The 25,685-nt window shown below is 45.5% G+C and overlaps 2 protein-coding genes across 4 annotated transcripts; one reads left to right on the forward strand and one right to left on the reverse strand.

The window, feature by feature from the left end:
- The first annotated feature begins 2,022 nt into the window (after positions 1-2,022).
- On the forward strand, positions 2,023-10,678 carry LOC149372070 (WW domain-binding protein 4). 3 transcript variants are annotated; one of them, XR_016286955.1, is made up of 9 exons: positions 2,023-2,124; positions 4,063-4,135; positions 4,352-4,414; positions 4,522-4,593; positions 4,660-4,867; positions 4,971-5,053; positions 5,425-5,470; positions 6,932-7,002; positions 10,406-10,469. XR_016286955.1 is itself a non-coding variant. In XM_089566439.1 (9 exons), coding segments are annotated over exons 1-9 (639 nt in total). In that variant the 5' UTR covers positions 2,023-2,122; the 3' UTR covers positions 10,411-10,547. The 3 variants fall into 3 exon arrangements, 2 of the variants coding, with proteins under 2 accessions (XP_089422565.1, XP_089422564.1); XM_089566439.1 differs by having other exon boundaries at positions 4,955-5,053; positions 10,406-10,547; XM_089566438.1 differs by lacking the exon at positions 5,425-5,470 and having other exon boundaries at positions 10,406-10,678.
- A 10,408-nt stretch (positions 10,679-21,086) lies between these two features.
- Positions 21,087-25,505, reverse strand: Sumo (Small ubiquitin like modifier). The gene is made up of 3 exons (XM_089566441.1): positions 25,371-25,505; positions 24,914-25,039; positions 21,087-21,632 (listed from the first exon to the last, which is right to left on the reverse strand). Exons 1-3 carry the CDS (start codon positions 25,386-25,388, stop codon positions 21,471-21,473), a joined length of 306 nt encoding a protein of 101 aa, XP_089422567.1. The 5' UTR covers positions 25,389-25,505; the 3' UTR covers positions 21,087-21,470.
- Positions 25,506-25,685: the final 180 nt, after the last annotated feature.

A 25,685-nucleotide genomic window follows, 5' to 3' on the forward strand; every position in this document is an offset into this window, starting at 1 on the left:
TCTAGCCTGCAATTAAGACAGTATCATTGCCCGGAAGCCCCTGCGATGGGAACTTGCACAGCTTACTTTGGGAGTTGCACACTCCTGTACGCTGCAAAAGGAAACTGCGCCCTAGGAAACCTTACCCCCTTCTGCATCTGCGGTCGCTGACCCGGTGAATGACTAAACAAGGGTTTAGATAATCGATGGTCAGTTTGCGCAGTTAAGCCAAATGCGAATTATTTGCGCTAGCTTTTTGGTTCCGGTGTTCTAATTCACTGTTCACAGATGGCATTCGTTTGGATAGTGATAATTAGCTAATGCCCATAAATGCAGAATTGGTCATTCTCTCCTTTGCTTTCATAGACCCCTGTGAGTTATACCACTTCTAGTGCAGCAATTAAGCGATGCACCACTGTGCTGTCATTGATGGTACTTAGGTTGCTTGAGTTGGGTTGAGATCTAGGTTGCTCTTCGCGGGCAATCTATCACAGTTCCTTGACATGCCCACCGATATGAATGTGCGCGCGTGTGTGTGTGTGTGTGGGGGGGGGGGAGCAGCCTGCCTCAAAGCAGGCTTGAGAGAGACAGAGAGAGAGACCCCTACCTTCCCAAATCAGGTACGCAGACCCGGGAGAGAGTGGGGGCTAAATGCGGGGAATGCCCACTATAAGTGAAGCTGCAGCTCTCCCGCAGTCACACACATTTTTTTTTTTTTTTAGTGGTTATGGTGCTCGGCTGCTGACCCGAAAGACGCGGGTTCGATCCCGGCCGTGGTGGTTGAATTTCTTTGGAGGAGAAATTCTAGAGGCCCGTGTACAGTGCGATGTCAGTGCACGTTAAAGAACTCCAGCTGGTCGAAATTTCCGGAGCCCTCCACTACAGTGTCTCTCATAGCCCGAGTCGCTTTGGGACGTTAAACCTCATGAACCAAACCAAACGAATTGAGAACGAAACCGTCTTGCATCATTAAAGGGACACTGAGGAGAAATTGAAGTTGGCTTGTATCGACAGAATACTAGCTCCTGATTGCAAAAACGCCACTCATACTGACAACAAATCTCTTGTAACGTAGAAAAGAGCAAGAACCAAAATACAGGTATCGCCGCCAAAGGCCAAACTCGCAAGTACAAGCGTGATGACGTCATAGGACAAAGCAGTGTTGCTAGAACCAATGGTTCTAGCAACTCTAGGACCCGAGAAGCCACAAATCCCTGAGGCGCAGCCAATGCATGCGCAAATGTCCTTGACCTCGTCAGATGGCGCCACGCGCCCGGCAGCTACGCGCGCTCCTGAAGCATCGGGACCAATGAGCGCCTGTTTTCCGGCGGTAGGCGGGCTCCCGGTATTCCGCTAGCGGTAACAAGGTACACGGTATGCTAAAGGTGTCTATTTGCGAGAACTTCGTTGACGACTTCGAGAACGAGATCCGTCGTAACACTGGCAAAACGTCAGTGCAAACGTAATCGAAGCGACTGTAGCGACGGCCGCAATAGCCGATAGATGCCTTCAACGTGCGGCCGGCGGTAGCTTTCTTTTCGGCTGCTGCTAGGCCGCACTGCTGGCCGCCAGAAATCACGGAGTCTGCGTTACGTCATGCGCACGTCATGTTTCACGTCACTTAGTCTTGTGTCGTCATAGGAGAATCCCATGTTTGAATCAGATTCACAAACAGCGCTACGGAACAAGGACAGAAGGAACACGAAAAACACAGGACGGGCGCTGAAAAACACAGGACGGGCGCTGTTTTTCGTGTTCCTTCTGTCCTTGTTCCGTAGCGCTGTTTGTTAATCTGTTTATTAAGCATGAACCAACTAGCCCACACCAGAATCCTCTTTGAATCAGAGCGGCGGGAAAAACTTTTTCAACTTCGAATCCAAATTTCTTAGAAGTAAATGCATCTTTCGCTGCCAGCCAAGTGACAACAAAGCCATGACATGCCGAACTATCGGATTTTACTATAAAAAAAATATTATTAATGCTCTCCTCAGTGTCCCTTTAAAGAGATCCAGACACATCAATCCAGGTCAATCCAAAGCAATCCAACGTTTTCGCGTCTGCGTGCATTGTCGCGATTTCGACTGTTAAATTTGACTAGCGAAAGTGATTCGTGGTTTTAAGCCATATACGCCACTGTAACAGAATGTAAGTCGTTCCACTTTCTTTAAGCAGGCGGATTCACGTGATGTATGATGCAAATTTCGTCTAGATGTAACGAATGTGACGATCGGCATGCTTGTGACAAACGCTTAGCCAACGTTCAACGTTTTCACTTTGGTTTCGCTCTGCTTATTTGTTGCTCTGCGCAAAACTTGTTTTCGTTGCGTTCTAATAAGGCTGCATCTGTTAATTTCATCGGTGGCAGACATAGCTCAGGCTAGCCAGATGCCTCTGGTTTCAAGTGTACTACTCGCTGACAAACACGCACATCACAATCACATCGTGAATAGTGTTTGTGATATATATTCGGTGGGATCGGAGAGTAGCCGCAGCGGTGGCTCAGTGCTTATGGCGCTCGGCTGCTTCCATAAGCACTCGGCTGCTGCCGGCCGGGGCGGTCGAATTTCGATGGAGGCGGAGTACCCGGGTTCGAACCGGACCGCGGTGGCCGCGTTTCGATGGAGGCGGAACGCAAAAGGCGCCCGTGTGCTGTGCGATGTCAGTGCGCATTAAAGATCCCCAGGTGGTCGAAATTAATCCGGAGACCTCCACTACGGCACCTCTTTCTCTTTCTTTCACTCGCACCTTCCTCCCTTCCCTTACGGCGCGGTTCATGTGTCCACCGAGATATGTGAGACAGATACTGCGCCATTTTTTTTTCTTCAAAAACCAATTTTCCAAATTCTAGAGGCCCGTGTACTGTGCGATGCCAATGCACATTAAAGAACCCCAGGTGGTCGAAATTTCCTGAGCCCGTTACTATGGCGTCTCTCATAGCCTGAGTCGCTTTGGGGCGTTAAACTCTCATAAACCAAACCAAACCAGCATAGGAGAGTATCAAGAGCAAGACGATTGGTTGTTGCTTTATGATCTGGTTAAGTGTACTTGTATGGGTGTGTCGGCTGTGTGTTTCTCCTTGTTATGTTGTAATCAAAATGCCAGTAGAACTACCATGAGCAGCTCTGCAATACTGCACCAGTATTTCCCTTCAAGCGGTGTCTAGGAGGGCAACATACTGACTGGATTTCTGGCCTTCTCAACTTCATGGATCAGTGCGATACATGCATTTCATTTGCGTGATTTGCAACCGAGACCTTACTTCTATACCGCTGTCATGAAGGAACTGCGCAGCTATATCAGCAGGACCCATCGGACGTTTCATGGTACACTGCCATTCTTGGTTGGCATCACTCTGGGCTAGCATTATTTCTGACCGATAGTGGCGGTGGAGGAGAAGAACACTAAGGCCACACTTAGGTAGTGGCCTTGGTGGTTACGATTCATAGTAAAAGAAGCATTTGTGGGTCCACCATTGTGATTTTCTTGTAATGTATTTTACACAGCTGCTCACAGTTTGCTTGGACGACCTTGTCCCTCTACTGTTTTACACTTAGGCTAGCTTATGAGCTCCTATTTCTTTTTGACCACTCACTTCTGTTGTGCTCTTGTTTTCATCCACATTAGCACAAGTTAGCACCAGATGCAGTTTACCAATATCCCTCAGGAGAAAAATATCTAAGCTATGTCTTACCAGTACTCACCTGTGAGGCAGAAACATGGAGGCTAGTGAAAAGGGTTCAACTTAATTTGAGGGCAGTGCAGCGAGCTATGGAAAGGAAAATGATTGGTGTAGCGTTAAGAGACAGGAAAAGAGCAGAGTGGGTTGGGGAACAAATGTGAGTTAATGATGTCCTATTTGAAATCAAAAAGAAATGGGCTTTGGCAGGGCATGCAATGCAAAGGCAAGATGTTAAGGTTAACAGACCAGATACCAAGAAGCAAGTGTAGTAGGGGGTGGCAGAAAGTTAGGTGGACGGATGATGTTAGGACGTTTGCGGGGATGATGTGTGCGTGGCTGCTTTTACTGAGTTGTCCAATCAGATATGTGGTCATCCAGTAAACCTTTTTTTTTAATGATTTCAGGGCCGACTACTGGAAGTCACAGCCCAAAAAATTTTGTGAGGCTTGCAAGTGTTGGTTTGCTGACAACAAAGCAGTGAGTTCTGCCTTATATACCTGCATAACTGTTGATACATTAGTGCCTCATGTGCTGTGAGGCTTGCAAGTGCTGGTTTGCTGACAATAAAGTGGCGAGTTTTGCATTATATATCTGCGTAAGTGTTGATAAATTAGTGCCTCATATGCTTACCTCAACGGGCCTCTCACACGTGCCCCTTTCTTGATGCTCTCTCTTATTATCTTGTTCTTACAGAGCATAGATTTTCATGAAAGGGGCAAAAACCACCAAGCCAATGTACAGAAACGAATCACAGAGGTAAGAAACCAAGTGTTTTATGTTGCTGGTGCCTGAAGAAGGTTCTGTGACATATTCCCTGTGCACGAGTTTTCTTTGTCTACCTCTGGCATTCTTTCGGCCCTCAGATAATGAAGAAAGGGAAGAAAATGCACAAGGCTCAGCAAAATTATGAAAACATGATGGATGGGATAAACCAGGTAAGTCCAGAAATTATGAATGTGGCACTTTCATTAAGCACTCATATTTGTGTGTGTGTGTTTCAGGCTGCATTGCAAGCATTTCAGAAAGATGTTGAAAGTGGAGGTTCTAAAGTTGACAAGTTTCGGTATGCTGCTGAGGAGGCCAAGCTGAAGGCAAGAGCCACAGAGAAAGAGCAGGAAAATTCACTTGCGGCAACATCACAAGTGATGTCTTGGTTTGAAGGCGTCACTGAGGGAGGAGACACGTATTACTGGAACATGGAGACTGGAGGTTTGTTGAACTACTTTAATGGATTTTTTTTTTGTAAAGGTACTGTGGCCAGAGTGCTATTAAAGACAGTGTTTGCACACATTTCAGTATTGTTACTTTTCAGAATCGTCTTGGGAGAAGCCGGCATCTGGCTATGTGCCACTTTCGGAGCAGCAAGAGGGCAGCGCCGAAAGCAGCGCACCAGAGGTATGAAGTCTCTTCTATTTGGCTGCACTTTTTGCTCTAATCCACAAACGTGCCGTTTTACACTAATCCACAAAAGTGTCATGCCAGTGCAGCGTCAGTTCTTGCGGTGCGAGTGTCGCCTGACACTAGCGCTCTCGGTGCAGCGGCCAAGTTGACAGCAGAAGCGCAGAAACATTCGTTTCTGCAAGGAGGTCTGCTGTGGGTGTGTGTTGGTGTTTGTGGCATGGTTCAACATGTGCATAGGACTGTGCTAGTTGCATTGAAGGCTGTGCATTTGTACGAAGTATGCATCTCTTGGTAGAGGCCGTGAAATTTGTTGATTTCGACAGTGATCAAGAATTTGACAGTGTCCTTTCTGTTTCGGTGTGCAGAGTGGCACGGATTGACAGTTACCAAGTCAGTGGGTACTTTGAAGAGGTGATGGTGAAATACTTGGAATTTGCATTCAAGAGTCTATTCAGATCGTGGCGTGAGACCTTTGACAGTTTGTGCGCTTGGTGCAGGCTGTCACTATTCTACCAAAAAAGTGTCTCCGGTTGCATGCCAATTACAGCAGAAGAGATCTGCCTTAAAACATTGAGCTTCGACTTATTTGAACTTCACAACTCGCATTCACTGCGGACATGCAGTGGTGGCGGAATGACTGTCAGAGTCTGAATGACGGGTGTGGACTAACTGGGGACCTGAAAGAGAGGTGTTGGTCAGATGGTTCTTGATAATCACAGAGTGAACAGGGGAGGAAAAAATTTCAGGGTGCTTGCCAACGTTTCGGCAAGAGGGCTGGTCTTCTTCTGGGCCTGAAAGGCCCAGGAATGCAGTTGCTACTGTAAGCGGAGATGCGGCTAATGGTGCAGCATGCTGATGCGGTGGCCATGTAGGCAAAATGAAACAAGTTGCAGCAAGTCGTCGCAAATGTTGCAGTCACCCACATTTGAAACAACAGCACTCACCTACTGTCTCTTATACAATTACGCCCTGTCGTGTTACATGTGGGTCAGCTCAGGAAATACGGCTGTTTCAATCCAGTTTACTAAAACAAGTATTGCCGCCATGGAGCCGCTTGCTACTTGTCTGCTACAGAGCATGCCAAGCAATTCACACTACTTGCATGAAAAGAGAACTCGCGAGGAGGCTAGCAGAGAAGTGTAGCAGAACTCGTGCAGCACCACACCAGATTGAGTGCCAAAGTGGAGGTGGCACGAACTGCACTGACAAATCGAGTGCAAGGGTGCTGCATTGCCTGAACTGGTGCAGAAAGTGGAGCCAAATTGAGGAGACCTATGGAAAGCTGGTGCAGACCAGTCAACTATACAAATGCTGAGAACGCTAAGGTCACAGCTACAGAATTACTAAAATTCTGAGAAAATCTTGTTTCGGTGCTCCATCAGTTGTGTCTGTAAGAATTTGTCTCTAATTAACTCTTGGAAATGAGAGGTACTTGCACAGATTTGAATGAATTGCCACGTGCATGAGTGAAAAGGCTGGCCTGTGCCCAAGGTAGCATACAATTACTGTTGCAGCATATTGAGCTATGCAGCTGTGTATTAAGCCAGCAGTTTTATGCCGTGTGAGTGCAGCTTCCCTTGAAGCCTGGCTTTACTTGAAGCACCATGCCCGCTGAGCCTCGATGGTAGATGACGAGCTGACATTTAATTGCAGCATGTGTTTCTGCTGTTTGTAGCACAGGATGGGAGATGGGACTGACTCAAATTTTGTGCTGAAGTGGAAGGTGATGCCAGTTAAGCTGGCCATTACTTATGTCGTCGATTCCTAGCTTCTTTGTCATGTAAAAGTTAAAGCTGTGATTAGGCACTGTTGGCTCCTAGTAATAGGCATGGGATCAGTTTGGTCCTTTATTTGCTTCATGGTCTATTTCAGGAGCACCAAACAGGTATGGGACCAATGCCCAGGGGGAACCCATACGGAGAGTGGCAAGAGGTCAGACCTAAGTAAGTTTCATGGCTCACTCTGTAGCCTGATAGTCTGTTTTAAGTCGGTAATGTAAATCAACTTGACCAGAGCTGTTAAAGGGACACTGCGGATAAATTAAAGCTGGCCTGTATCTATAGGGTACTGCATTCTGATCACAATGACTGTTGTCACCAAAAACGGAGTTTTTATAAATTTGAAACAAAAAATCAAAAGGCAAAATACAGGTGCCGCCACCACCGGCCGATTTTGCAAGCCGCGTGGCAGCGCTGGAGAGCGATGCCGATTAGTAAGGCCAATGCTCAGATGCGAAGAGCCCCTCAACACATACTCTCAACACAAAAACCAGTCTGGTACAGATTGTGGGATCCAAAAGTACAGGACCGTTTGCAGTTCAGTATGTCACTTGTCAGTCGGGCTGCGCATGAGTGTAGAGCGAGATTGGTATGCCGCTTTTTCACTTTTGATCTCCACTGGCTTCGAACTGCTGTCCTTGTAATTGCATTGTTATGCGTTTGTTGGTTTGAGCTCATGAACGCCGTGATGCCGTCCCGCGAGAAACTTCAAAACAAAATGCGGTGGCGAGACTAAGCACACGGAACGGCGGGGGAGGGGGGATATGCGCGTCGACTTATATTTGGAGTCAACTTTCTTTTTGGCCAGCTCGTAACAAGGGCTCGAGCTGGACATTTTACTTTTACGCGTCAGTATATGGCAATCGAAAAGTTAGTCCAGTAAAAGTACCGCGTTCCCGCAGCAAAATTTTTTGCCTGGGTGCATTTTTTTTCTACGGTTGGTTAATTTGAAAACTCTGCTAATTTGTATATTTTTCGCAGTCCAAATGACTGAATTAATGAGGTTTTACTGTATTTAGAAATAAGATGAAACCTTGCAATCCCAGAACTGGATATTGTACTAGTCCAATCTATTTTGAGAAACTTACCTAAGACATCGTATGCACATTGCTCCTGCTCTGAGCTGTAATTCGATTTGGACCCAGTTTGTCATCCATTTGCTAATGCCCTGGTTAATTTAGTTAGTAATGTGGCCATCTTAACTCTTGGTTGTCCCCGGTTCGATCTTGGGCCAGGGTTAATTTTTCTTCAACTGTGAACATTTTGAGGAAGCTGTGTAGCTTTTCTTTCTAGCCATGTGGGTGTGCCCAGGTGGATGTTAATGTGCAATTGTTCTCATAACTGAAACTAAACTTTATGGAATAATTGACGTCAGTTGCTGCGGTATCGTTTTCAGCTAGCATGGCTAAAAATTTGTGCTGCTGCAGCAGAAAATTTTTACAAAGGTATTGTAGGATATCTTCATTTGGATGCAGTGAAATACTGCTTGGGCGAACTGCACTTGGGTGAACGTTTCATGTGAACAAATTAAAAAAAAAAATCTCTCACTAAAGTGCCTTTGTGTCTAATGAAATGAGTTTCAAAGTGCTGCAACTTTCAGTTCAGCTGACGTTTTCGGAAGCGCTAAGGTACTGTTTCCGGGTCAGATTTTCCAGGTACTGTTTCCTGGAAAAGGTACTGTTTAAGGTACTGTTTCCAGGTATCATTTCGGCTGACTTGCAGCAGTTTTCTACTGCGAAACATTGAACACTGCTACTGTAAAACTGCTGAGCCTTTAAAGCTTCATAGCATCATTCTTTGCCTCGCAAAACTGTTGGGTGCCATATCTGCTTCAGGCTGGTGCAGCTATGCAGTTGGTTTGTGGTCTGTGCTGTAGACATGTGCATTGGCTAGCGCACATGCCTTGGTTGTAGTCATAACTTCATGAGAGTTTTAACAAGAGAGGCACTGATGTGTCTAGAAAAGTTGAAAAGCTTTGCAATGTGTCAGGTATTTGTTCCAGAAAAGCTGGATAAGCGCATAGACGAAATTATGCAGTTTATGGTGATAGCAGTAATGATTGCCAGATTTCAGCAGGAAGTTACTGCATGTTATCAAAAGCCCTCGGTACACAATACATGCTTGAAGTTTTAGTATTGTGAAATGAATGGTTCCTGGAGCCATTTGAATACTCGGTACTTTTGCTTTGTCAAAATCAACTGCTGTGCACTCATTTCAGTTGTGCATACTATCACTGAGTTGGTCCCTTGAAGTTCATTTAAGTGGTATTTCATTGTAGTATTGCATTATTATGCTTGGGGATCAGTACTGGCATATCCTGATGGTCATGTATGCATGTAGGCTCTGCCCTAGGCTTCGTCAAGGGTGAGAATGGAAGTGAAAGAAAGTGTGAAAAACTGCAGGAGCAGCTAGAGGTTACTTTCCTGTTTGGTGGAAGCATCTGCAAATTAAGGATTAAGTACGCTCATTGTGCATGTAGGGAAGTGTCAGCACAGGCTTGTTTGCGACTAGCCTTGACATCAGGTGACTGATGCGATGACAGTTTGGGCTCACTTTGCTTTTGGTATTGGTTTGTTATGTGCTTTGACAGATTAGGGGTTGATGAACATTTGGTAGGCACTGGACTTTTATTTTTATTATTTTGTTGCTGAGTAAAACAGGTGTGACCATGAACATGAGTCATACCAGCAGGCTGCCACCATGGATTGAGAGGAAGCTTTAAAAACGTCAAAAGGTGTAGTAAACTCTCCGGACGTGTAGTTGCTGAATATTGTGGTATCAAGGCCTGCATTAAATGGGCTGGTTTGAGAATCAGTTAAGTGACGGAGTCTAGTGGTATTGATAAATCAGAGAATGAGCTGTAGTGTTCGGGGGAAGTCACCAGTTCCTCATGATACACTTTCCCTTCCGTGATCCGGAGTGCACTCTCTGACTGCTCTATACAAGTCTGCTCATTGCTGTTTCAGAACTCTAGTGACTGGTAACTCAACGTAACCAGTAACTGTAGTTAGCAATTACATTACTTCCCTTCTGCCAGGTAACTTTGCGCACCATAGATATTTGTGTGGTACATCATAGAAACTAAATGTGAATCAGATCATGCAAGTGCTTGAAACTTCTTATCAGTGCAGATTGGTCATTTGCAAATTAGAGATGTCTCTTCCGCCATAATATCAAGAATATGATTAGATGTTTCTACACGAAGGGAAAGAAACTGTCAGACGAAAGCTTTGAATTGCAGCTTATCAAACCACTCAAGCAAGGGCTTAATAAAAATATAACAAAATAAATGTCAAACCTGTTTGGCCACGTCTAGAAAAAATTACAGTATCAATTTGTGCACATTGGATGCCATCTATGCACAAATGTGTACATTTATGTACATTTGCGCACAGCGGCTGTGGACTTGTTCTTGGGAACCTCTAAGAACTATGCACAACTTCTTTTCGTTCCACAGTGTACACATTTTTTTAAGTCTTGCATGGTACTTGGCAGTGTTTTTTTGTGAGCTAAGAATCTTTTGTTGTTCATTTTCATGCTCTAAATAGCACTTTTTTTTTCCCCCCAGGGTGACACCGCAGATAGATTTGCAGCTACCGCAAAAGCAAGATGGCATTGAAGAGGTAGTTATTAGTGTCCCTAAGGATGTCCCTACAAAGATGAAGTTCTTGGAAAAAACTGTGGGCAGTCTTGAATCTGATGAAGACAATGTAGGCTCGGCGTTCAAAAAGCGTAAGCTTGGCTCTCAAAGTAGAAGGAACGTCAGGCAACGAACAGATGATGACTAGACTGCACGCTGTGGTGCAATGTACCATGTAAATAAATGTAAATAGTGGCATTATATTTTGCCTTTTGCCTCGTACAACGAATATACTGGGCATTCCAGCTAATTTTCGCCAAGGTTTAAAAATATGCCGAGGCACAATATATAGTTATACAAATTCAAAAAAACTAAATTTTTAGTTATAGTGGAACCGCGATTATAAATCCCCTCTTCATGCGATGGCCTGCATTTTATGACGAATTGGCACTGGCCCGGCAAACCCCCCTTTGGGATAATGCATTAAAAGCCTCGTTTATACCATGTAAAAATATGCACTGCCCGCTTTGTACGCTGGCTGATGAGAACCGTCCAGGGTGGGATACGCTGGCCGAACACTTTATTGGCAGACATGACGTCAACCAAGTTGGTTCCAGATAGGAACCAAGATGGGGACATGCACGCAGCCATGCGATCGAGCGCACAACAGCCTGTAAGGACAGTTCTGCCGACGGCTGGGATTCGGTGCGCTGTCACCTGGCGGGGCTGCCGCCAGCGAACATGGTGTTCTCTTTTTTCCTTTATGATGCGAATTCATGGTATGAACACTCACTGTTGCCCGCTGCCGTTTAGTGACAGTAGTTCTAGAGGAAATCTGAACAGGAAGACGTCGCTGGCATGGTTGTACTGCATGCTGAAAAACGTCCTTGAAGAGTGGGAACAGCTGTATTTCTGGCGCTTCGTCTAAATCATCGTTTTTGAGGCACTTGTGATGTCTACTCACGTGCAGGGACGGGAGTGCACATGCGGCACCTCTTCGACTCCAAACAGCCTGGCTGCGCTCGGTCTCAGAACTAATCCTCGCAGAACGAAAAAAAACGGGCGTTTTTATAACATGCAGCGAAAAGAACTTCAATTAATTCTTGAAAGCCAAAGTAGCAGACACATTTATTACACGAATGCGTCACTTGTGCGAGATTTTCGATTATACACACCCGGCTTGTACGACGGTTTCATGCAGTCCCCTGAAAGTCATATAATCGAGGTACTATTACTGTATTATGTCTTCGACGAAAATTTTGGTGTCAGATTGTAGAGTGCCCCAAAGAACGTCTTAATTCATCTGTTTTTATTTTGATAAGTGCTATGATTAGTTTCTTTCCGCGTTGAAAAGAAAGCCCACGAAATGTGAAAGAATCCCGCGTCACCGTGCGCTTGTACACTGCAACAGCAACATTCTCATATGTGGAAAACAAGAATGCAGCATTGCTCAGTGGCGCTTCAGATGTCATAGGACGAAAACAAAGGAGTGGGTGCTGGTGGCAAAACTGATACGAACACATATGACGTGTTGCCGTGTTCAGTGAGGAAAACAACGGGCACATTGGTTCCTGGTAGCGATACTTAGGCTGAAACACTTAACTTTCTTAGTTTTGCGGATGGCATTTTGCGTCTTGGCACTTCACATCTAGCGCCTTGCATTGCGATGCATGGCCTTGCTTCTGAAAATTCGTGATTTTTCTGCAGCCTTACCAACGAGGCACCTGCTCGACAGCTGGGAACACTGTTTAGTGTTTCGACCAGTGTATGTCATGAAACAGTACGGCCACTTTTTTCGGCACCGAACACAGCCACATCGCAGGCGTTACTTTGTTTTTGCCACCACCACTCACTTTGTTTTCGCCCTGTCACATTAGCAGCACTAATGAGCACGGCTGGATTCACAGTTCCATGTTTGAGAGCACTGTGGTTTCGGTGCGCGAGCGCATAGACACATGGGATTTTTTTTTTTTCATATTTCACGGACTTTCTTTTCAATTTAGGGAAAACTATTCTATGGTACATATCAAAATAAAAACTGATGAATTGGACATTTTTTGGGACACACTATAATTTGGCACTTGAGTGTTTACCCAAAATGCAATAGCTAAAAATTTAATTTTCTTCAATCTCAATTGAACAAACTATAAAAATACTTTTACTTGACATACAGTGGCTGCTTCTCCTCTGCTGACAATGGTGACAACGTGATTGAAGTTGCCTCCACCTTTGTGCCTCAGTATATTTTTAATGTTTGGTTAAAGTTAGCGGGGACGTTTATGATATGGAAGTGCTTTGTTTTAGTGAGATCCTTAACCAAGGTGTAAGCTTCCATCATGCACACACAAAATCTAGGCCCGAAAAGGTATCTGCTGCTATTAAATTTTTGGCATATTTAGCCTTTTGGCATGTCACTTTATGCTGCATGGGATGTGACTGGACAACGGCAGTTTTAACCCCTCATTTCAGGTTAGTGGAGTTTGTTCATGGCCTGCCATTTGTAAAATGCTCATGACAATGGTACCTCTGGGCTCAGTAAAAGCTTACTGCTGATTTAATTTAGGCAATACAGGCTCATCCAAGGCTGTGATAGTGCTCATCTCAGTAGATTGCAGTGCAGAGAACTTTTTGTGCCATCAGTGGCTTGTGCCTTCTGTTTGGCCTGTAAATTAGGCTTTAGATATTGCTTTTCTTAGTGGCAATGCATGCAGTGCTGGTCAGTTCAGAAAAAAGAAAACATTTCTTCTTCTTTTAAGTGCAAGCACAAAAGTGTTTGCACTCGGCTGTTATTTTTTTTGCAGCCTCAGAGGACGGCGTGTACATCAGGGGAACTATATTAACTTGAACAGCATTGTCTTGAATTCCAACAGGTTATCTTCGGGGGGGAGGGGGGGGGGAATTTTCAGTGAGACCAAACTACAACCTAGACTGAGCAGCAAGGAAATGAGGGACTTGTTTTCACTCATATATGAAGGAAGCCAGCAGTCACTGAAACCAAGAAAGGTTTCAGTGCCCATTGGCTTCCTTACAACCTTGATTGCTAGACTTGCTGGAAGTATGTTCAGCCTTGTCCATACCATGTGCTGACTTCTCTGATAGCACACAATACCTATTGAAACACTGATGGAAAGGTCACTGTGCCATTAGCTTCCTAGATTTTCGTAGTGGCACACCATACCATTAACCTTCAGTTGCTTTACTGGCAAATAGTCAGTTTTGCTAAACACTAATGAAAGTTTAACATTTGCAGGGCTATTCAGACTTTATAATGAATGTTTTGAAAGAGCTAGTGCTGCGTGCAGTGATTAATAATGAAACTAACCGCATTCATATTTGGTTTGTGGGCCACTCCTTAGGACCTGAATATGTGTTTTTATCTGCTAAAATAATCATCTTCAGCAACAGCAAAATAAGGACGAGCATTTTAGGCAAGCAGTCCACGAAGTCACCATACTCAGATCCATACTGCTTCATGTAATGTCGCCTTCAGCGCTGCGGGAGTCGTCTTCATGAACCATATTTGGCAAGAAGCAGGTAAGCTAGCCAAGGTAGTTCACTACAAAAGGAGTCTTCTCTTGACTGGAATAGTAAATTTGTTATCTCGTTTGTGAAACTGAGTGAACTGCCATACTGGCCATTCTGGTTGCCACATAAAAACTATGTTCAAAAACTAGAAGCACCCTAAGCTTGCCTGGTGGTTACAACATTGTCATACTTGTGAGTCACTGCATCTTTGTGTTCACAAGTGTAGCTAGCCTAAGCACACCACACTGCATTCTGCACAATCAGTGCTTGCTTGGGGCAACACTGTCACGAGCAAGTCTTTGGAGATGGCGACAAAGTGTTAAGCGCCGACCAATCTTGTTAAAATAAAAGACCTTTCTTTGGACCTGCTAAGGGGAGCTATGGGAGCCTTGTAGTGGGGTCAACGTAGGCCCTCGTAGCGGGGCAGAAAGGTCTTTCATTTTAACAAGATTAGTTGGCACTCGGTACTTTCCCGACGAACATTCCTAACCAGACGGGCTTCCGTCAGACCCTGGATGTCTTTGGAGATGCTCACCACATTTCAGCAATGCATGCACATCAATGCGGGGTGGGTTTCTTAAAGGGACACCGAGATTAACTCACAGTTAATCGATTAGCTATCATGTATGAATCTGAAGAAGCATGCTTTCACTTAAAACAGAGTTTATGAGCTAGAAAAGGTCAAAAACTGAAACACAGGTGTGTCCAACACTGGCCAGTTTTGCAAGTAAACTTCACTACTTTGACATATTTTCTTGCGCGGATCCCTAAGGCTAGGCTGCGCCACCATTCATTTCAAAATGGTAAAAAAAAAAAGGAAATGACACAGTAACTGCCTCATATATCTCGGTAGACACCCGAATGACACCATAAGGGAAGGGACAAAGAAGGGAGTGAATGAAGAAAGGAAGAAAGAGGTGCCGTAGTGGAGGTCTCTGGTATAATTTCAACACCTGGGGACCTTTAACATGCACCGACATCGCACAGCACACGGCCGCCTTTTGTATTTTGCCTCCATCGAAACGTGGCCGCCGTGGCTGGGTTCGAACCCGGGTACTCTGGCTCAGTAGACGAGCGCCTTAACCAGTCAGCCACCGCGGCGGGCCAATAATATGGTGGTTATGGAGGCTTTTTCGGCATAGATGTCACGAGTTTGAATTGAATGTTGAGAAAATAAATGTGACAATAAATTCATTTTTTCCTGCCGGACAAACACAAACGTTTGTATACATGCATCCATAGAATTCATTTTGACCAAGAAAAAAAATTGGATAGAGTTGCCATCACTGGGCACCTTTTTAAAGCTTGTTTAAAGTGTGGCAACTGTGCACCTTGTGAAAGTAATCTGCTGTGCCAAAAGGAGCCATGCCTCTTTGTTTTACAAGGGAACGCCTGGTCTGTTTAAGCTATCTTTGCCCGAATACCTTGCATGAGCGTTGCTTGGGGACACGGTGCAAGAATATTTTAGGTGTTGTCGTTGACCGCCTGCCGCTGTGGAGAGTGCGCACAGATCATGTTTGCCCTCTAGTGCATGCGCCGACCACAGCGGAACGAGGGCGCTGGGGAGTAGTGGCCATTAAAGTGACTTTAGTGGCCATTAGCTTGCGGAGCAGCGGATGCGGCTGAGCAGTGTGCGTGGTTTTCGGTGCCGTGTTAGGCTGTGTTTGTCGGTGTTTTGCGCTGCCAGAGTGCATCACAAGGTGTGGACGTTAGGTTCTCACCTTTCACGTTGTGGTAGGCACCTTGCACGAACAACGTTTGCTAGAATTAACTTTTTGTGTCGCGGTTTGGGACCAGCCGCAGTGATTGTTGTGCAAACGCACGTGGTGGCGTGTGCCAACAGTCGTCGCGGCCTATGTAAGTACACAGTGACTGTGATGTGTTGGTTGTTGCTGTGGCACACCAGAGGGGTCCAGCCAGCTCTAGAAGCTGACTAGATGCGATTATGCTTCGTACCCAACTGCAGATCGGGCTACCAAAGTTGTGCGGACCAAGTGTCACGTTTTAAAGCTGCGTCGGAGCCTGCTCGCCTAGAACTTTGGCACCAGGCAATCCCCAGAGCAGGTAGGATATTCCAACCGAGCGACCACATCTGCGCAAAGGACTTTCCCGAGCATACGATCTAAAATCGTACTACGCCGGGTTTATTGGCAAGGCACTTTTAAATTCACCCAAGAAACCGGTGCTTATGGCGAATGCTGTGCCCAGTATTTTCCCCTGATGTCCCGAATATCTCACAAAACAGGCAAGTTCAAGAAAGCCTCCTAGAAGAGGACAGTCTGCAGCCAAGTGTGCCAAGCAGGCAAGCAAATGGTCCGCACCCGCCAATGCTGCACTGCCCCTGTGGACGGACTGTGAAAAACAAAAAGACGCTGATCCATCATGGAGCCCTCAAAATAAACTAAGCACAGGTGGCTGGAGTACATCATGCATGTCAGCTGATCAAGGAACATGCCTTTCTTCTGCCATGAAACCTGGAGGCACCTCCTCACTTAAGTTCAAGCTCCGTCTTCATGGGCATTGATGGTGTTAAGGTTTGTTCTCTTGTGCACTGGTCTGAGTACTCAACATTCTAGGTGCTCAGTGCTCCCTGTACTATCGCGCTCAATATGAGTTGCAACGCGCGGTCATCGACCGGGGCTCGTTCCGTGGTGTGCCTCCTCCAAACAGTCGCTCGGAATTCTGGGAGAATTTTTTTCCAGAGCGGGGGTGCTGTTGTTTCCTGGAACAGCAGTTTCTCCCAGAATTCCGAGCAACTGTTTGGAGGAGGCACACCACGGAACGAGCCCCGGTCGATTACCACGCGTTGCAACTCATATTGAGCGCGATAGTACATGCCATAGCAGTGGTGCAATCAATTTCGGTGGGCCATCTTGTGCCCAGTTTCCACCCGCTGCACATCTTGGTGCCACAAAACATGAGAAGACATGCCGGTAAAATTTATAACAAATATGCAGCTGCGTAATTTGCCAGACCCTAGAACTTTCGATGGAGAATTTCGTGGCCCAGCATGGCTGAGGTCAACAAGTCGCTTTACCATGCCAACTGCAATTATTCTCAGCTGACATTCGCCAGTCCCAGTTTAGAGTCGCATAGGTACTTGACGTCTGCGCGTGCACACCAGTCTTTCCTTGAGGGAGACAACAGAGCTCAGCATTGTCGATGTTGTCGTGTAAAAGATGACCTTGGCAGGAGCAATGCCAGGGGAACTTCCACTAACATTTTCGCGTAACGTAGTTAAAAGTGCACTGCACTAGCCATTAAAAACGTCGCTAATGCACACATGGTTTCCTTTCGGTCCCTCGGAGAGGTGGAGGCGTTCCGCAACGCAGCACAAGAGCGTGGGTTCTGTTCCTGGCTATGGAGGCAATATTTTTGATGCAGACGAAATGCGGAAACGCCCTTGATGTTTCTGTGCACATTAAAGAACCCCAGCTGGCCAAAGTTAACCATGTTCTCTACATGGCGGGCATCATCTCAAAGCGTTGGAGCATTACACCGCTCAAGCAATGTCTGAATGTACGTGTAGGCTCTTCGGTCCAAATGTGAGAGCATGCGCGTTGCAGCCGACCTTTTTGTATTTAAGAGTCGGTATAGTTAACTATGCCCTCTGCATTCGTGCAGATGAATGAAAAAAAAAAAAAAAGCTGTGAACGCATTTCGATAATGAGCTCAGGAGGATCGCAGGGCAGCGTCCTCACTGCTGTTCCACCCATTCATGCAGTCCCATCAAGTAAAACACGAAGTCGCCCAAAATTATTCAGTGTCAATAGCAGTTTCAATCCACCTGTGCCTTGCTGCACTTAACAAAGTGCACGTACTACACGCTGGGGCACCTAACGATTGCGTAACACCTACATTACGACCGCCGCAGCTTGGAGACTAGACAAGCCCCCGTCGTATGGCGCCATCTGTTTGAGAGAAGTCCAAGGAGCAGCAAACAAGATCTGGTCGTGCGGCCGGGCAGTGTCAGCACCTAAATGTATTCTTGCATCGTGCTTGGGGATCTCCAGTGCACTCTGAAGACTTTCAATGCCCAGAAAATAGGGCTGCCCACGTTCAAGTCTTTGCATGCATTAAATTTTATTTACATCTTTAATTCCCCGTGAAGTGTGTTAGCTGCTTATGAAACACTGGCGAACAATACAGAGTACTCGGTAGGTGGAAAACACTGCAGAGCTTCAAGTGACAGGTAATATGCAAGTTTGGTAGAGACCACGGTTTGTTATGAAATGTTTTCTTCCTTTAAACCAGAAACCAAAGCTAAGCGATCACCATCTCAGCTGTTCTTTATCCCAGCCACTGCAAGTTGGCAGTCAATGTTAGTTTTGCCCAACATATATTAGTATTACAATATTGTTTTTACTCTAGGCATTGTTACAGTGCTGTTTAATAATAGCAAAGACAGTCGTGTACAGGTGGCCGTCTTGAAAGGAAGGTCACGAATGTTGGTTGACAGTGAAGGACGGTAATCACTGCTACGAGACGACAACACCCGGGAATATCTGACCTTATGACCACCAGTTACCGACTCGTACCTGGGCGTCAGAGCACCTGGAGAATGGATGTGACGAGGTGATGATAGCATAGAAGATATTTTTCTGGCTCTCAAAGAGAGAAGCAGCAAATCAGCAGAGCTTTGGAACCCAGAAGCTCTAGGTGTCCATCTCTATGAAGACAAGATTTGGTGGCCACAGGAAAGGTTGCAGCATACAGAGGTGCAACATGCGGTTTTAAAAAATTTGAGGGCGACAGCCAAAGGCATTTGTCAGGTGCACAATCAGAGACGTGTTATGAATCCGCCTTTTTCGCAAGGTGGCACTGTCTAGGCAATGCGCAAAAATTTGTGTAGTATTCATGAAAGTGGTTGAAAGCAAATGTACTATCGTGGACAAAAGTGGTATACTCCACGCGGCGGGAGCCGGAGCAATGGAAAACTGCGGCATTTTGGCGAGATAAAGCCCGAAACATTTAAACGAGCCAAGCGACATGCCTGCTGATAATAAAGGTCATGCATTGGCTGTCTTGATCCCAGATGCCGCCTGTAGATGGCGTTGCAAAGCAGTTTTCCGTGGTTCCGGCTCCAGCCGCGTGGAGTACACCACTTTTGTCCCCGATAGTACATATGTGCACGGCTAGCACCACTGTTCCTGCCATAGGCATGATCCACATCGACGAGGTGTGAACAGCAGCATACGAAGTGGAAAATATGCACTTGTAGCTGTCTGCACCTGCCACCAACATGAACTCTGCATGCGCCACCTATTTGTGATTGCTTTCAACCAGTGGAACATGGGAGAGGGCAGAGGTGTGCATGCACAGTGCAAAAATGACACACAGATTCAGAGCAGTTTTTGCAACAGCATTATGTGTCTAGGGGTAGTTTACCATTTAGCATTGCTTTTCAGGTGCCTCCCGAGATGTACATTTTTGTAACTATGTGTAACATCAGTCCGTTAGTCTTAAAAATTTATGGAGACGTTCTACTGCAGCAGAAATGTGCCACTTTCTCACAGGTGAAGTCTAATGACAACAAATTGAGCAAAGCATTTAATAGCCAAAGCCTGCAGGACCATCTTTGCAATTGGTGGGCCGATAGCTGCCAATTGCCACAGTCCTGCACGTGCTGCAGACTCTGCAAAGTCTCTGCTTTACCAAGCAATTTAATGCCAATTTTTAGGCTTGAATGAACAGTACCTTGCAAGTTTTTGTTATCCACATGTAATGCTCTGTTCACAGAGCTACACCTTTGCTTTTTATACGCTTTTGAAACGAGCAATCGAAATGCAACAAAGGCATTCCACATAACCTTAATGCTTTTTCTGTTTCTATTCTGGCAGAAATAGGAGCCATTAGATGTTCTGTACCTTGCGTCAATAACACTTGTGCTCAGAGTTTACACATGAAAGCTGAGCGAATGGTTGTGGAGTTAATCTTGAAGCAAGATCCACTGAATTTTAAAGCTGTCTGGCGCAGCAGTGCAGACTTTTACCACGATATAATAGCTTATTTCATGTAACGCACTTTGCAGATTTCAAGCATTTACAGCTGTTCTGAGGCCTGGATTGGAAACAGCTGGGGATAAGAGTTTGGAGAATATCTAAGTAATTCGCAATTCGCTGATGACATTGCCGTGCTAAGTCATTCAGATGAGCTGCAAAGCATGATCAATGAGTTAAGACAGGCAGAGCAGAACGGTAAGTCTTAAAATTAATATGCACAAAACGAAAGTAATGTTCAACAGTCTCGCAAGGGAACAGCAGTTCAAACTGGTAGCGAGATGCTGGAAATGGTAAGGGAATGCATCTACTTAGGGCATGTAGTGACAGCTGATTCGGATCACGAGAGGGAAATAACTCTAATCAGAATGCGGTGGAGCGCATATGGCAGGTTCTCTCATATCATGAATGGCAGTTTAGCAACATCTCTCAAGAGAAAAGTATACAACAGCTGTGTCTTACCGGTACTCACCTACGGGGCAGAAACGTGGAGGCTAATGAGGAGGTTCAGCTTAAGCTAAGGACAACGCAGCAAGCTATGGATAGAAAAATGATACATATGTGTAACGTTAAGAGATCGGAAGCGGGCGGAGTGGGTGAGGGAACAAACGCGGGTTAATGACAGCCTAGTTGAAATCAAGAGGAAGAAATGGGCTTGGGCAGGGCATGTAATGCGAAGGCAAGATAACGGCTGGTCCTGAAGGGTAACGGAGTGGATTCTTCCAATAGAAGGCAGGCGTAGCAGGGGCGGCAGAAAGTTAGGCGGGCGGAGGAGATTAAGAAATTTGCAGGAATACGGTGGCCGCAACTGGTGAAGGACAGGGTTAATTGGATCATGGAAGTATGATCATGGAAGACAGTTGGGCTAGTTGGTGTGAATTCGTTAGTGACTGCGTTAGAGACATGGGAGAGGCCTTTGCCCTGCAGTGGGCATAGTCGGGCTGATGATGATGCACTAGTGTTCTGCATTTTGCCTAACAGAAACGCACCTAGCAGCTGGGATTTCATTAGCAGCTGAATGCCAAAGCTACTGTGGCGGATAAGGAAGCGACAATTCGCAGCCAAGAGTCTACGTACGTAGACATTAGATCTGGGAGATTGCTTTTAGCAGGGGAAGTGATACATGTACTCGAAACATTCCCTAGTATGGTGAGAACTTTCTTTTATTGATGACACGGACGCAAGCACAATGAAAACATTACGCATGTACTGCAACAGAGGATAGAGACGACAAGAGGCTCAACTTCTCTGACAAACAGGTGAACTGGCAAAAAGGAAACGTGACGGGGAAGCAGACAGCAGATAGAAGGAAAACAAAGCAGACAAAACAAACAAAGGTCTCCATGAATCGGCAGCACTGTACAGAAGATAAAAATAAGACCTATGGCAGCTTTTTCAGTGAATAACAATTAAGCTGCATGAAGTGCTGAATCCTTTTTTTTTAAACTTGTTTCTTCAATTATTATGTACAAAAAACTGTGTTGACGGGGCGCTGTACTATGCCCACATGGTGGCCCAGTTGAAAACTGTCACTGTGCGTGCCCTGTCTGTGTGGTGCAGCGCACGCCACCCGTCTGCTGCTGGAACACGTCAATGGTGTCATCATCCTCCATGTCGAGGCCAGCCGGCGTGTCAGTCTCATTGATGGGCTGGCCGTCAAACCGGAACCTCACATTCTGGATGCTTAGACCCTGTTGTGAGTTGCCCATTTGTTGGAAAGAGAGAACAAAGAAAGGAAGAAGAGATGAGCCACACACCAAGCTGCCACTGAGGGCCCAGCTTTGCTGCTGGAAAGCACAAGAACATTCGCTCAGTTTAAATGGTTCGATTTGTCCTGTTTTAAAGCAGCCCACCTTTGGTGCCGGAGACGCAACTACCTGCACAACTTTCCATTATAGCTCCCCCACCACGCACACTGTCAGGTACCCAAAAATAACAGGTTTTCTAAGGGGGGACGAGGATCTTAAAACTAACTTTTTTATTTATGGCTAGAATCTCGTGACATTTTGCACACAGATGCGTCTTTCTCTTCTCATTCCAAATCATAATTAAGCTGGAGGTCTTAAATCTCACAAAATCTAGAATGTTTGGTTTTGGTTTTGTGGGGTTTAACGTCCCAAAGCGACTAAGGCTATGAGAGACGCCGTAGTGAAGGGCTCCGGAAATTTCGACCACCTGGGGTTCTTTAATGTGCACTGACATCGCACAGCACACGGGCCTCTAGAATTTCTCCTCCAAAGAAATTCTAGCCGCCGCGGCCGGGATCGAACCCGCGTCTTTTGGGTCAGCAGCCGAGCACCATAGCCACTGAGCCACCGCGGCGGCTCTAGAATGTAATTAGGTAATTTCTAATGCAGCTTTAATGAACTTTCTCATTGCATTTTGTTGCTTTTAATTACATGAATTGATAGCCAGAGAGTTCCCACACAGGGTGACATTCTTCGTTTTTCTCTAAAGGCATGTCATCCTTATATACTATGTCGAGAGTAAAAGGTTGCAGTATATAACACTGCAACTCGTTAAGATAATTGTATATTGCTATTTATATGTGGCCGAAACAAAAACGTAAGACTGTCATCGGGTATGGGAATTCTCTGGCTATCTATTCATGTAATAAAAAGCAACAAAATGCAAGAAGAAAGTTCATTACATAAGAAATTACCTCATTACACTCGAATTTAAGATAACTTCTGATTTAGGACTACCAGCTCAATTATAATTACATTTTTGGAATCAGAAGATAAAAACACATCTGTGTGCAAAATTTCATGATTCTAGCCATAAATAAAAGGTTAGTTTTAGGACCCTCGTCCCCCCTTAATGTGATAACATTAGGTGGGCAAAAAAAGGCGAAAACTGTCCGACGGTGTTGGCAGCGGCATCTGTGTGAAGCCTCTACCTTCTAGGCGGTGTTTAGGGAGATTTGTCTCCGTCCCCCTCTCCCCATCCCCCTGTAAGGGGAGAAAAGGGGCATGCAGCACAAAAGATGACGCATCAAAAATGAAAATGATTAACAACAGCAAGCCTACGTGCAAAATGTACAGCCTCCCCAAGAACTATATGTGCAAAAATGAAACTTGCGGGAGCTACTCCTTCTAGCATGCTCGGGAAGAGCAACCTGTGTCTCACAAGCCCTACTGGTGGCTGTGTTTGAGACAGCCACCTGCCGATGCAGTGGTGCATCGCTTAACTGCAATGCCACTGCACTGGCAGCAGTATGACGACTGGCCCCGATATATGAACGTCACATATTTTGTATGGTTGCGTGGACAAAATTCGGATCCATTGGGAAGTGGAAGACAACTCAGAATTGAAACAGGATATCATCACTGGAACTGACAGCTGAGTGAAAGATTTGGTTTAACGTTCCAATGCGACTCTGGCTATGAGGGACGTCGTAGTGAAGGGCTCTCGAAATTGACCACCTGGGGTTCCTTAACGTGCACTGACATTGTACAGTACACGGGCCTCTAGATTACCGCCTCCATTGAAATTTGACCACTCCGGCCGGGATCGAACCCGTGGTCTTTTGGACCAGCAGCCGTGTGCTATAACCACTGAGCCGCAGCGGCGGCGTGCAGAGTGAAAGAAGCATGCTATTGCATTTCCTCCGCATCAAACAAATTGATCACACCTAATTTTTTTATTATGGTGCACAAAGATGCAGATGACTTCAATGCTGCCATTGGGAGTTGTCTTAGTTCTACACTTAACTAGTTTTTTGTTGTATTATAAGAAAACTTTACTACACAAAGCAAAGAGTAACAAAAATATATATATAGGTTTGGTTTGGCTTATGGGGTTTAACGTCCCAAAGCGACTAAGACTATGAGAGACGCCGTAGTGGAAGGCTCCGGAAATTTCGACCACCTGGGGTTCTTTAACGTGCACTGACATTGCACAGTACACGGGCCTCGAATTTCCCCTCCAAAGAAATTATGTGTGGTTAGATAAAATTCAAATTAGGTGCTTAAGCACCTTTTTTTTCGCTTAGGTTTTGGTGTGAGGCAGAGTTTCCAAGATCAAGGAGGCTTGAGACAAAGACCGCTGAAGTAGGACTTAAGCTCTGCCGCAAGGGTGTGGTATGATAGCGTTCACTCCCATATATGTGGAATTGGTCATTCTCTACTTTACATTCACAGACTGCCACTCCTGGCATAGTGGTGCAGCGGTTAAGCCTTGTGCAACTGCCCTGTGATGGCAGGTGCTGCCAGCGGTGATGCCTGTGAGACCCAGGTTGCTCATCCCGAGCAAGTTGCAGAGAGAAGCTTCGGACAGACAAACATTGGTGAATTCCGAGATTTGAGGGTTTTAGTGCTCTCGCACAAAAATTCACAGTGTGCAGCTAAATACTGCACCATTACATCTAGTTTAATGGATACATGCATCACGTATTGAACGGGACATGTAATATCCAAGATCTACGCATTCGTAGAATTTAGTGAAACGAATCAATGACACTGTTCACGCCCCGTAGTAGCAAGAAGTTATACAAGTGACGGGCCAAGTACAGTACAAAGGCATAAGTGTTAAGTTTTACACCTCTTAGCTTACATGTTACAACTGCCAATTTTGATCCCATAACAGAGCAACACTGCGTGGTGACAGTCTCTGAGCTGAGGTTAAGTGCCAAAGCCGAGAGCAGCATGAATGCTTTCTGACCGCCCGTCCGCCTAAAAAATGCGGTAGCTCTGAATGTCGAGGGGTACGTGTTCTCGACACTTCTGCAACATTGTCTGAATCGGCACGAAAACTCGCAAAAAGAAAAAATTGCGCAAGCGTCACTGCTATCCGGGAAATGTGATTTCAGTTAGCGCACACTTTGGCTCGTGCATTTTCGCCATCGACCATTTCCTCAGCGAAGACCGTAAATGTACTCCGTCAGGAAGAAAGCAGGAGTCATATGGTCCTTCAAAGCGGCAGCAAGAGAACACCGGCGCAGAGGGCTATCACTTTGCTGTGGTTTACTTACCGCCCGATCGCAGTACGTTGTCATGAGCTTACGCAGTGGTGTGTGCTTCTTGATCTTGAAATGTACCACGCTTCCATCCTGGCCGACAACTTTCAGATTTATGTGTTCGTTATCAGGTTTCACGTCCTGAAATTGGGAAAGAGAAGGGAATTGAGCGCCAAACGTTAGGTAACCACTCTCTACGGCCGTGAATTCCGTCGTGCCGCATTCGCTGACCACGCACTATAGAGAACGACGAGAACAGCGCGAGTCATCAGCACACTAACTAAAACACGAGCGAAAGGAAGAAAGAAAAAGTAAAAGCCACGGGCTTACGATTACATCAACACGGCGAACTTCACACTAAGCCTAATACAAAAGGGTGCCGCAACACAAATTTGAGCGAATCAAATGTATGGTACAATCTGCTTGTTGAACGTTACTACACTACAAATTGTCTGTGGCTCGCATTACGCACCTTCTTGTCGTCCGACATATTATAAAAAAAATATATGAGAAAATTCCGTGTCTCACGACAGCCACACTCCGCTAGCAAAACTCTGACAAGAAGCAAGCAAGCGGCAAACTGAAGTTGCTCAGTGTTGCTGATTACTCAGGCACTCAGAGATTAAAACTTCCAACAAAAAAAATTCAAAACAAGACAAAAACGCTCACTCTAATAAAGATTAAGCGGGCATGATACTGAAGATTTAAAATAAAATATGTTTTAGTGAATTTAGATTAAATTAAATAGGAATAGATTGCCAAATCTTTGAGCATGCCGAAGCCAGCA

Source organism: Amblyomma mixtum, chromosome 1 (assembly GCF_055824585.1).
Source record: "Amblyomma mixtum isolate Tamu chromosome 1, ASM5582458v1, whole genome shotgun sequence".
NCBI classification, from domain to species: Eukaryota; Metazoa; Arthropoda; class Arachnida; order Ixodida; family Ixodidae; genus Amblyomma; species Amblyomma mixtum.